Below are 12,583 nucleotides of genomic sequence, written 5' to 3'. Positions count from 1 at the left end.
TACACGGAATGTGTGTGTCACACGGGAGCTCTGCCATTAGCTGTGCTAATTGCAGCCACGCTAGCTGACAGCTTTAGCTGCACTTAGGAACGTGAAATTAATTCTAAGCAAAGCTGCTTTTGATGAGAGGAGTAGAAGAAGGGGCTCGTGAACAGAGAATTTCTCTACCTGTCGTTGTAACCTTAACTGTCAGGAGCGACGGGTAAGGGGAAGTGCTCTGAGAAGAGGTCTGACCGCGGAGGAGCCCGGCTGCCTGCCGGTGGCCGCTAGATGTCCCTCCCGCTTCATCTGAGCGGCTGGAGCTGGCTGCAGTCAGCCTCAACCTTCACTAGTTTATTCAGAACAGAAAATAAGCATTTAACAGTGACTTCTGAAGACTGCCCGGCTCCAGCAGAGGCGATCCATGAAAAGTTTGGCTTTCCCCCACTATCTAGCCTTCTAAGAAGACATGATCAGCTTCATATCCAGGAACACTGGAATAAAAATACCAAGTTTCAGTATTTTCTGCAGTGCTTGAAAGTTTTGTCAACAGATGCAGCTGGTAGAGCTGATGTATTTTATTCAATCAGACCAGTGAGGGAGTGTATGACTGCAAACTGGAGATTAGAGAGACACGTTCCCAGCAGTCTTCCTTCAAAATAAACCTCTTAATTCACAGAGCAGTGCACAGAGGCTGAGAACATGAGCAGAACTGATCTCTCCCCAAATTCTGCTGGAGGCAGAGAGAAAACGAAAGTGTTCTTTGCCTGCTTAATGGAAACTGTGTTTAGATTGGGATTTTATTCTTTAATTCAGTGGGGGAGATTTGGGAAGTGGATTACTCAAATTCCAAATGTCTTTACTAAAAAGAACAAAAATCTTGGAAGTGGGAATAGGCACGAATGAAAACGGGCTTGCTCAGCCTGGAGAGGAGAAGGCTGTGAGAGACCTCATTATGGCCTTCAGTATTTCAAAGGGGATTGCTGAAAGGAGAGGAATCAACTTTTTACTTGGGGTAGTGATAGGACAAGGGGGAGTGGTTTCATGCTCCAGGAGGGAAGGTTTGGATTGGATGGGCAATGTGGGCTGGTGCATTTCCTGGAAATACCTTTCACAGTTGAGTCTAAATGAATATAAGGCATGTCCAGCTCAGAGCAGCTCAGACACACATTAATTTTATTATGGGCACTAGTTTGAGGCTGGGGCTGAGTCATCCATCCTCTGGAACTGCTTGTCTTCCCCACTAATTAAGAGGCTGGTTTGCACCAGACATCTGTTTGTTACCTTGTTAAAGTGAAATCCTATCTGAAGCAATGTTCCACATTAGAAAAGGCTGGGATTTGCATCCTGAGCTCCTTAATTCCACAGCAGTACTGTAGCTGTTGATCAGTGAGGCTTCCTGTTGATCAGTGCTGTGGTCCTCGTGTCTAGGACAGTGAGTCCAGAAGGGATGTGAGAAGAACATGCTAGACAAGAGGGGGGTGGGCAGGTAGATAGGGAAGGAAGAGGCAGAAGAAGTGGAGCGCTGGGGAATGGACAAGCTGGCAGAGATGAGCAGAGAAGAGGCAGAAGCCTTAGTGGGGCATTTTCCTCCCCAAGCAGTCTGTTGCCTGAGATGACACATTGCTGGGCTCCATACTCGAGCTGCCAGCAGATGTGTAGGAGATCCTGTGCAAAGCAGCTCCCAGCTGGTTACCACTCTACTTGTTCTCCCAGCTTTGGTGATGCTCTGCTTTCTAGATTCAGGTGGAAAAAGCTGTACAGTAGGCCTAAAAGTTCCAGTTAAGAACCCTCTCTGGGTGTCAGTATACTGCCGACATGATGGAGGTTTTGTATCTAGAAAAAGAAGTGTTGAAGACTATTAAAGATGGAGAAGTCTTCAGTTCCATCACTAAAAGCCATCACAGTGCACATGGCCGCCCCGCCCGAGTCGTGGTTGCACAGACTGTAATTCCATCGCTTTCTGACGCGGTGGGCAGGGGCATGATTTCAGAACCCTGATGTTCCCACATGTAGGTTGGGCCTTTCTTGTCTCAGTGGCTGTGGGGATGTAGGAGGAGCAGTGGAAGCAGGAGGCGGTTGAGGATAGGTCAGCTCCTTCTTCATAGGGAAAATCCAGTACTGAACATGTGTTCATTTGTCCTTAAGCACTAGTCAAGACACTGAAATTCGGAGGAGAACTGTTGGTGAAAACGTGCACGTCTCACCCCACAAAGAAGAGTCGGTGAAGTCAGAAGGCGTAGAAGATGACGATGACAATGTGATGACAACTTGGAAGCCATTTCTAGTGAATATATGCATGTTCACTTTCCTCACAGCAGGAGCTTACCTCTGTTACAGGGTATGTTTTCACTGATGGACATGCCAGCACGACTGACCCTGAAGAAAACACCATCTGACCGGTTTGTAATAAGCTTCTGTACGAGAAAGCTCCTTGAGGCGCTGAGCCTTGATCAGCAGAGAGAGATCTTAGGGTGAAAGGCCAGAACTTCGGTTAGGGTTAAAGAGAGAATTGCTGCACTAGGGTTTTATCGAGCCCTGTGGTCCCAAGAACATGATACTCTAATCTCAGGGCCATAAAACATTCAGGAGTTAAACAGAGAAAATGCCAAATAGTCTGTTTTTCTTTGTTTTTCTTTGTTTCTCTTTTTTTAAAAAAAACTCAATAATGGAATTACAACACATTGTTGTTTTTAGCCTTTTCTAAAAAGCCAGTTCTTTTTGTTTTGTTTCAGAAAAGCTAGGCACAAGTGAGACTTGCTTGTACTCTCCAAGTGTTGTAACCAAATACACCACTTACATCGATGAGATCCCCAAAAAGAAAAGTAAACCCACATACCTGAAGAATGTAAATGTTTTGGAAGGGGTGGGGGCAGCTGTGGCTGGGTGGGGGTTGGGTTGGGTTGGGTTTTTAACTTGCTTCGTCTGTTAAAGGCTGAGCTGTGGGCAGTGCCTGTGGTATTGGTGTATTTAATCCTGGCAGAACTTTGCTGAAAGAGCTCCTGGTCGTACGCTGTGTATAGGACAGGCTTCTGCGTTTGCTCAGGGTATGCCAACATGTCCAGCTCTTTTTTCCTTGTTTTTTTTCCTAAAGAAATGTATCTTCTCGTTGGCTTTCTGGCGCTCTACTTGCACATATACCTATTGACATTGCACCATCCTCTGTAAAGCTGTTCTTACCTTTGTATTCTGGGTTAGGAGGAGTTGAGGGGAGGGAAGGAAATAGGAAGGGGAATTCAACCAAAACACATCTACCAGCATTTTGCAGCTGTTTGGTTGGCATTCAGAAGGACCAGTTCTTAAACCTCACTGTTTGGAATGTAAAATGCAGTTTCACTCCACATCTCCTTGGTGTGGCATAGCGTGCTGTGTGCTCAGCAGCACCGCAGGCAGCGAGCGCGAGAGCACGGCCAGCAGGCAGCTTCCCTAAGACCTTAAAGCCCAACGGAGACGTGTTGGTCTCAGAGCCTTTCGGGTGCTTTATGATGCAGGCATCTGGGTGTTTTGCTTATTTTGAAGCAAAGATTTGAAGTACTGGTGTAGTGTGGCTTGAGGATACGCTGCGTGGTGATCACTGGACACGGAGGTGTGGGGGTGAGCCTGGGGGGGGCTGCTCAGGCCCAGCACTCCAATCATGAGCGCCCGCAATGAGGGATTTGGGTGCAGGGGTAGAGCTGTGACTGAGTGCCTGCATTGCACCGAGCAGCCTTAGTCACATTAGTACCAAATTACGATGATTTAAATAATAGCAAAGAATTCTTTGCTGATGTCACAGAACAGAAGAGTTAAAATTCACTACTGAAAGAGGAAGTGAATGAAACCAAACCACGTCAGCTGATCTGCAGCAGTGCTGCTAATCAGTTCCTGTTGTTTTTCTGTGCTTCACGGCACTTAACCACCATTCTCAGTGCAGTCATCACTGTGGAGTATCTTAATAGGTCTCTTCCCACTCCATGTTTTATTTTTGCAGAGCTGTGTCTGTAGGTGTAGCTCTTTTCCTTCAGTGCATAAAGAGGTGAAGTGGGGGGAGCTGTTTCTGTTCTGCCTGTCGTTAAGCTTGCCTCAAGGGCTGGTCACGAGTACAGTGCTAAGTCCTCAGGTCGTGCTGGGGGTCGATGCTTTGCCTGTGAGACTGTTGGTCAGACCAGTACTGGAACAGTAATGCTGTACCCAGGTAATAGCTAGTTGTATTACTGGAATCCTGAAAAATAAGTATAGAAAAATGGTAATATATAATGGCTCATCTGTGTATTTAAGATGCAGTGTGCGATCGCTTTCTCCCCACTGTTCCCTCCGTCCTTTGGTAGAACATTGTTCTGAGCATTTGTACATCGTTTGTATTAGAATGCATGTGAAGTCCTCTAGCATCCTGACCAGCACCATGTGCTTGAAAGGTGAAAGAACGTCTATTCCTGCGCCCCGATGTGCCCGTTACATTTGCATGAGCTGCTCGTTCGGTGGCTGCGGTTCAGGGGGTGCTGCTGGGTGTCCTCGTTCGGCCGCAGGGCGCGCTGATCAGGTAACACGTACTCGCCTGGAACTCGGCATGACTTCTATTAAATCTCTGCGTACTCAGTGTACCCCGGCTGTCAGCATGGTTCGTTTCAGCCGAGTGAGAGCAGTACAGACATTCCAGAGTGTGGCGTGGGCCGTATTCACACCTCACCTCTGCTCCCGGCGCGCGATGCGCTGTTTTCAGGGACAGAGATCTCTTCTTGGAGGACTGCCACAGTGCTCTGCTCCGAGGGTCCCCTCGGGAAAAGGCAAAAAAAGCAAACCATAGCGCTCCCAAGGGGTGCTTTGGACTTCAGCCTTGAGAGAAGTAGAGCATCCTCCCTTCGTAACTCAGATGTGCTGTGCTTAGGCACTGCTGAGCACGAGGAAGTTCCCGCGGGCGAAGCTGTGAACGCCCCTCTGTGCCCTCGTGCTTTCCCAGCCCAGGAGCAGAACTCAGTGTGCCCCATGAGCCACGGAGGTGTGGATAAGGCTCACGATGCTGTGAAGTGTTTCTGTTTTGGTGTCCTGTCTGTGCTCGTAGTATTTGGGTGTGTATATACAGTAGCGTTTCAGAGTGGGTGTGTGGTGAACCCGTTCCCGCACAGCTGTCCGCGTGGAGCTCGGTAGGAGCGCAGGGAGCTGCTCTGCTCTATGCCTTAAGCCAGGACTTTTCTTTTTTTACAGCTCAACACAAGATACTCTTTTTTAAAAAAAATTAAAACCCAAAAAGCTGAATGTTTTGGTATAACACATTTTCAGGTATCGTCTTTTGTGTAAGCCACTGCAGAGACCTCAGAAGTTACAGAACTGTACAGTTTGCTCGGTTTCCATAGCAGTTTTCAGTTCCCGTTTCAGTTGTAACAATAAAACTCTTTTTGTAAGGAACGTTGGTGTCACACTGCTGCGTCTGTGCTGCGGCCTGGCACCCGCAGCTTAAAGGCCCCGACCTCGGGAGGGCTGTGCTGGAGCTGCAGCAGTGGGGCCGAGCTCTCCCCCCCCCCCCGCCCCTTCTTTTAGCTTAGGCACCCGCCATTAACGCTGCCTCAGTAATCGCCGTCCTGAGCACCGCACGGTGCCTCCGCACTGAGGTTGTGGGGGTTCTGCTGTACCTCAGTGTGCAGTGGGGTCCGCCTGAGCCACGCACCCCGGACAGATCTGTCCATGAAAAGCAGACTCGGTACATCCAAAGGAGAGATGGAATCGGGGAGCAGCTGCTTCCAGGGGAGGTTAAAGGGTGCTCTGGAACGGCACAACCTCAGCACCGCGAAGGGCTGAAGGGTTTCCAGGAGCTGCTGCTCCAGGGGCAGTGCCCTCTGCCAGCGCCGCGTGGGCCCGAGCTGGGCGGGGGGAGCAGAGGACAGCAGACGTCAATGGCACACGGCCCAGGTTGGTATGCAGTGCCTGAGCTGCACCCGTGTGAAGGACAGGCAGGGTTCGTCTCAAGTTTTAATAAAGTCCAGAAAGTATGAAATCCAACAAATAAATACTGAATAGCTAAAAAGTATATAATAAAATATGTACACTTTTTCAAGTCCCTGACCTGAAGCCAGACTTCATGTCACGGTTACCCTCCCCTGCTGGGCAGTGGGTGTGTGATTATACAAGGCCCTGACCTATGCCTACAGGAATAAAGTGTTTTCTTTTCCTACAAACCTTACACAGCCCTACCTATCCTATGGCAGTCTGATTTGTACATGGTTAATACGATAAAAAACTTCCCCTTGCAAACTGCTGAGGATATACACTATTGGGCCTTTCCCATCCTTCCCCAGGCTGTCCTCAGTCACACTGATTACCAAAAGAAGTTAAAGAAAAATGGCTTCTGGAACAAGAAGCTTCTCTTCAGCACCAAAAGTGTGTTCAAGGAAAAGAAACCACCGAACAGTGCTGCTGGATTTCCCTAAGCCACGTGGCAGCTGCTGTCCACACAGACTGCTGGAGGACGACCTGCATTGCTCAGAGAAAGGCAGATTGCACACCACTCAGGTTGAGTGGTGCTGGGAGATGTAGGCTTCACTCTCACGGTGCCCTGAGCCACCCCACGTGGTTGTTTCATTCAGCTGAAAGTGAAAAACAAAAGGAGATTCCAGTCTGTCTGATTTAGACTGCAAACTGTGCCCACTTTGGAAACAGAGCCACTGTCAGAAGGCAGCATGTCCAGAGCAGGGTGTAAGGAAACAAGGCACTGACAACAGCACTCCACCCCCGGGTACCCACAGGTGGCTGTGAGGACAGCAGGATTTACCTCCTTACATTCCACCACTAAAATACTGTGATCTCAATTTCAGCCTCTTGCTGCACAGTGTCCCTCAATTCGCAGCAAATCCTGTCCATTTTCTCGAAGGCTTGCCGTCCCTTCTCACCTATGGAGAAAGAAAACACGTCTCACGCTGAGGAAAAGAAAGCAGTTAGAAGCAACCTGAGAAAAGCAATAGTGAGAAATAGTTCTGTTGTGACTTGGCACAGAGCTAATAAGGATCTCAGCAGCGACAAACCTCTATAACCAGCAGAGTTCAAAACCTGCTACAAAAAATAACCTGTAAACACCTCCACAGCATTAACAGTGTGGAGCATCACAGCTGGAAAGCGTGCTCTGCAGTGCACACAGCCCTGGGCATCTCTGTGAAGTCAGTCTGGAGATTCCCAGAGCTAAGCACAGCTCTGAAGTGCTTTCAGGAAGAGCAGAGCAGGAAATCACCACCATCTCCCAGGAGACCGCGTCCTCCTGGCAGCGAGGCGCTTCACACACAACTCTGCCTTCAGCAGAAGTGCACATTCCAGCCTGGAGCAAAGAACATGGACATCTGATGAGCAGGCCAGCTCCTCGGGGCACTCACTGCACTCGTGAAGAACCACACACACAGTTTGTACAACAGGAATGAGAAGGCAGCACGGAGCTGCCAGGCTCACGGATCTGCTGCGGTTATATATTAAAGGTCTTCAGTCATCTGGTGGCACAGAACCAGCGTAATTTTAATCCCTTGGGTTTCAATAGCATTTTTACAATAGCCAGAAGGGGAAAATTTGATGCCAGCACTAGCATCAATAGGTACTCCAGCAGCAGTCAGCAACTGAAGCATTTACCTGCCACCTCCTCAAAAAATTCAGTGGTTCTTACAGCACCTTGTCCTGCAATAACCTTGGCCTGGTTCTGCAAGCAGTAACAGAAGCCTTTGGTTATTATATGTGGCACCTTAATGGTATGAAATGGCTGTTCATGAAACACTTCCATTGCCTTAGGTGTGCTCGTGTACAACACACAAGCAGAGCTCCAGGCCTGTTCTGGTTTGGACTTCCACACTATTCTTCACAATCCACATTTTAAGTTGCATGACAACTTACCAAAGGACAGCGTAGTTTCCCTGGCCGCATTCCTTACATCCTCTGCTTCAGATTGGCACAGGTGAGCAACCTGCTCAATGCTCTCTATGCCCTATTTGAGAAAAGTGCAGTGGAAGCTTTTAAGCAAACATTTGGATGAACACTTTTTCAAAGTAAACACACAATCTCCCATTTCTTCTCGTGACTGGGATCTTTCTCCCCTAATATATCAGCTTGCACTTAATTTTTCTGAGCGTGATCTCACTTCTGCCTCGTCCTTTCTCTCCTGTTTTAAAACATGAAAAAAGGTTAAAACTCTGGTGTCCAGTTCACTGCCGCAGTACCGTTGGACAGCAAAGAACAGTGAGGACCTTCACTGGGAAGCTGTGCCATGGAGGCACTCGCTGTGCAGATGTGACTTAGCCAAGGCTTGTTTGTCAGCCCATCTCACAGCTACACTTGTAGAAACTGCCATCAATAATCCTTTGTGTGCAAACTGATTACAGACTCGTGGCTGCTAGGTAGATGGAAATCCATTCAGACAATTGTTTATCATAGCAATACAAATACTGTTCTTATTTTCTATTATCAGCTATTATTAAAATAAGATGATCTGATTTAACTTCTACAGTTAAAGCTAAGAGCTGACTCCACACAGAGGTGACTCCACTGCTCGCTGTCCTGCACACCCGGAGTCCCCCAGTCAGGCCCTGTCTGCTGTGCTAATGAAGAAGCTGAGAAGCATCCTTTAACCCGCTGTGCTGTGCCTGTCAGATTAAACTGAGGCACTCCACATTGTGTGGAGCTCCTGCTGCCTGCTGCTCTCAGTAACAGCAGTAACATTTTGGTACCCTGGCAGTCAAAGAAATCATTAATTCCAGACAAAAGGAAGGTGAAGAAGTACCAGATTTTAAAAAATAGGTCACACTTCAGCATTCAGCCATTTGCCAGACCTGACAAGAAACAAGCACAGCTATAAATACACACCCTGAGATTTTTAAGGGCCAAACACGCAGCCTGCTGAAGTCTTGCATCACAGCCAACTAAAACATCGGTGTAAAAAAGGAGAGCCTGAAAGACAAAACAGTTTTATACCTTTCAGTGCAGTCAAGCACTCAAATTCAGACCGACATTAGCTTTGAGTTATCAGTGTGAGAGCGAATCGAGGACATGCAGAAGTCACCTGAGCACGGATGAGGTTTCAGTTCAGGGTAACAGCTGAATGGAGGGCACAGGGGGTAGCAGCACTGCTGAAAGACACGACAGTCGCACGCCCCACGCCTAATTAGAAAAGCTATAGGAAGGAGGATTTAACCTTGTCCCTGAAGCTCTTGTTTGCTGCTGCACGGGAGAGGCAGGCTGTGGCTGCTTTGCTGACGCGGTGGTTCTCATCGAGCTGCAGCATGCTGAGCAGCCTCAAGGACTGAGGCAGCGGCTGCAGCCGATTCACACGTCTTCCTTTCAGTTTTTTCAGGGTCTTCAGCCGTCCAGGGCACTGCAGTTCTTCAATCAGCATCACTGCAAGTGAAAGGACTCAGCATCACTTGTGGTCAGTGGAGAGATTCCCACAGGACTGACTCCCCCAGCGCTGTCTGGAAGCTGTTCACACGGCAGTAAGAGTGCTAGGGGGGGCAGGGAGCACATCAGGACGACTGCCCCTTTGACACTACTGGCTTCTTTCACTGTTTCATTTCCTCCTACACCAAGCCTGGCAACAAATGGAGCAGTGCCTATTATCCCACCATTCAACACAGCATGCAGCAAAGCCTGCTCCTTGACAGACCCAGGACATCACAGCCACCACAACCTTCCTAAAATAAGGAAAAGATGATCAAGCTCAATACTTCTTCCCAACAGCTCAGAAATATCTAGCTGCATTGGCTGATGAGAACAGCACGTCATCTGCAGGAAGAGGAAGCGAGGCACTGGATTGGCAATTTGAAATTGAAGAATACTGCAGGTGTTGTAATGCACAAGTCCTCCGTCCCCTAACAGACTGAAATAAGACTAAAGATGCAGCCAATGGCAGGGTCATCTTGAAAATAATTTTCTAATACAGACAAAGTTTAAAGTGCCTTTATGTTGGGCTAAATTCCAGCAAGACATGGGCTGCCTCTGAGAACTGCATTAGTAACATCTGAAATGTTATTGCTGTTATCTGTGTCACTGCTGCTGATACAGCCACGCAACACTGCAGTTATGCACTCCTCTGATCTCCCTGTAGATGGTTGCTGAAGCAGTTCCTGCAGTATATTTCAGAACTCTTTTTTTTTTTTTTTTGACACTTAAGACAAACTTTCACACTTCTGTTTTATTTCTACCCAGTCCTATTTGTGTTAAAGCTGCAAAGGGGAATTAAAACAAATTGGCAGTGCAGTGCTGGGTGGTTTTCTGTTCTGGAAGTTGATCTGCACCAGTAAACTGTGCCCAGTGCTGCCATTACCTTCTTTAGCAAGTTTTCCTACGTGTTTTTCCAGGCTGGTAATTTGGTGTTTCTCCAGGTAGCTACAAAATTGGAATAAAGTCACTGGCTCTGTTTGGAGACGTGGCGCGGGCAGCAGGCCGTCGCAGGTGACGATCTGCTCCAGCAACCTTCGCAAAACTGAAAGAAACAGAAAGGAACAAATGAATAAAGGAAATGCTGCAGAGCTGCTAAAACAAGTATGTTCTTTAAATGCATGAGGACAGCTTTCATTCTTGTGATAACATTCAGCTGAAGTGAAGCAGCCCTTGGTGCAGGGAGCAGACTGTACCTGCTTCCAACTGGCCGGGGTATTTTTCCTTCACTTTGACTGCCAGTGTGTACTTCAGGGCGTGATGCAATCTTTCTGCTGAAGCAAACAAGATACTGCCAGGTTCTGCAAGATCACTCCAGATTTTCAGATAGTGCTTCTTCTTCTTATACTTCTGAATAACTGAAAAATCATATTTTAGGAAGTCAGTAAACTTTATCAGATTCTGAATTTTACTTGAGAAATGAGGCACCAGGTGGCATATCTAGAGTTTGCATAATATAGGTGGCTTTGATCAAAGCTGGAGGTTTTAACGTCTGCAAGCACACATTTCAGCAAGATGGTTGTGTTGCAGCCCCAAACTGTCATTAGGAGACCTGAATGAGATGCCTTAGCAAAGCTCTACTGCCCTTTGCTTCGTCATTCATTTTTCCCATCACTGAAGTTAGGTTTCAAAAGAACTTTCTGTGAGCAGAACCATTTTCACTTCTACCAGCCAGAAGTAAAGCATCTTAAGAGATTCTTCCTTATGCACCTTCACAAGAGTTAAATTCTGAACCTCCATACATAGGCTGAAGGAGGCTTTCTTTTATCAAACACTTCATAAAAGCACCGTCCTGTATATAAAAGCTGGGAGGAACAGCTTAGGGATGTGCTGCCATTCAGTGAGACCTGGGCAGGCTGGAGAGCTGGGCAGAAAAGAACCAGATGAGTTTAACAGAGTAAGTGTAGAGTCCTGCACCTAGGGAGGGATGACTGCATGCACCAGTACAGGTTGGGGGATGAGCTGCTGAGAGGAGCTCTGAGGAGAGGGACCTGTGTGTCCCGGTGGATGACAGATTGGCCACGAGCACTGCGTCCTGGTGGCCAAGAAGGACAATGGGATCCTGGGCTGCATTAAGAAGAGAGTGGCCAGCAGGTCGAGGGAGGGGATCCTCCCCCCTCCGCTCTGCTCTGGTGAGGCCTCACCTGGAGTAAAGTGCCCTTCTGTTCTGCATTTAGGACTCTGCACGTGCTGTGCTATAGGCTCTTCTGAGCCTTGCTCAGAGCATCTCTCTGTATTTGAATCCTTCAGATAAGATCTGTCAGCAAATGCTTCCAGCTAAAATCTGCATTTGTTTTGCTGCACAGTACCAAGATGGGAACAAAAACCTTCAGAGTCTCCCACTGTGCCCTTATTGTTTTGTTATCTCCAACAGTTAATGGAAAGAGCAGGGCAGGATGTACACTGAACTCCTCTTCGTAATGTGTACAAAAGCGTAACAATTCAATAAGCTAAGTAAAATAATACATTTTGAAGACTTATTAATGGCATTTTGCTGTTCTTTGACTTCAAATTCCACTGTCTGTAACATCCCTGTTTCTAAAACACACCACACTGTTCAGCTATTTCCTTGAGCCAGACTTCAATTTTTTTTTTACCTTGCAAAAGGAGAACGAATCATGACTTTTGTTTTCTCCAAAATAATTTAGAAATTATCTGTAACAGCTTTTTTAATTATGTGAATATTTGTGAAGAATTCAGAGTGAAACTCTGATGTTCTCCCTGTACCTCTCACATCTGCAGTACACCTTGGCAACACGCATTTACTCACTTTCTTGAACAGACATATCCAAGACATCCCCCAGGACTCGCAACTGCTCTGACACTTCTTCCAGGACATTCTCTTGGACAATCCGGGCTACGTGTGGTGACCTCAGTTTCTGAAATGCAATATGCTAATCTGAGTATGTGAAACAAAGGCAGCATCAAACTCAAAAAGAACGAGTATGTGTTTCATAGAAGCACACATCCAAAGTCTGTGAGAAGACACCAGATCCTCTCCGAAGGCCTCTTCCCCCATCACAGCACGGCCTCGCTTCTGAGCACAAAGCTGCTGAGCAGAACAGGATGAAGTGATGTCCTACTGGAAAAGGCTGTCCAGCATTCGAAATTCTTGTGTGCCTCATCCACTGACAACTGTGACACAGATCAGTACTAACAGTTACGCTGTCCTCTGCAGGCCATCCAAAGCAGAGGTGGTTCTTTGAGGACAAAATTGTGCTTTGAGCAC

At 47.4% G+C, this 12,583-nt stretch overlaps 2 protein-coding genes across 7 annotated transcripts in view; one reads left to right on the top strand and one right to left on the bottom strand.

Moving 5' to 3' along the window:
• The window catches only part of PTPN1 (protein tyrosine phosphatase non-receptor type 1), a 36,134-nt gene extending 33,050 nt beyond the window's left edge, over positions 1-3,084 (top strand). For both annotated transcript variants that reach the window (XM_065754048.1, XM_065754049.1), the window contains exon 9: positions 2,128-3,084. In XM_065754048.1, coding sequence (XP_065610120.1) covers positions 2,128-2,335 — 208 coding nt within the window. In that variant the 3' untranslated portion in view covers positions 2,336-3,084. The remainder of the gene's footprint in view (positions 1-2,127) is intronic.
• Positions 3,085-6,525: 3,441 nt separating this feature from the next.
• The window catches only part of RIPOR3 (RIPOR family member 3), a 49,056-nt gene continuing 42,998 nt past the window's right edge, over positions 6,526-12,583 (bottom strand). For 4 of the 5 annotated variants that reach the window (XM_065754040.1, XM_065754042.1, XM_065754041.1 and 1 more), the window contains exons 16-22: positions 12,125-12,233; positions 10,551-10,712; positions 10,241-10,399; positions 9,113-9,315; positions 8,785-8,868; positions 7,819-7,909; positions 6,707-6,839 (exon numbers count right to left, since the gene is read on the bottom strand). In XM_065754040.1, coding sequence (XP_065610112.1) covers positions 6,739-6,839; positions 7,819-7,909; positions 8,785-8,868; positions 9,113-9,315; positions 10,241-10,399; positions 10,551-10,712; positions 12,125-12,233 — 909 coding nt within the window. In that variant the 3' untranslated portion in view covers positions 6,707-6,738. Of the gene's footprint in view, positions 6,537-6,706; positions 6,840-7,818; positions 7,910-8,784; positions 8,869-9,112; positions 9,316-10,240; positions 10,400-10,550; positions 10,713-12,124; positions 12,234-12,583 lie in introns of those variants that run through there. The other variant, XM_065754043.1, reaches the window with a different exon arrangement.

Source organism: Cyrtonyx montezumae, unplaced genomic scaffold (genome assembly GCF_038088225.1).
Source record: "Cyrtonyx montezumae isolate F1298 unplaced genomic scaffold, pur_monq_1.0 scaffold_9, whole genome shotgun sequence".
NCBI lineage: Eukaryota > Metazoa > Chordata > Aves > Galliformes > Odontophoridae > Cyrtonyx > Cyrtonyx montezumae.
This window is presented reverse-complemented; position numbering and strand designations above follow the sequence as displayed.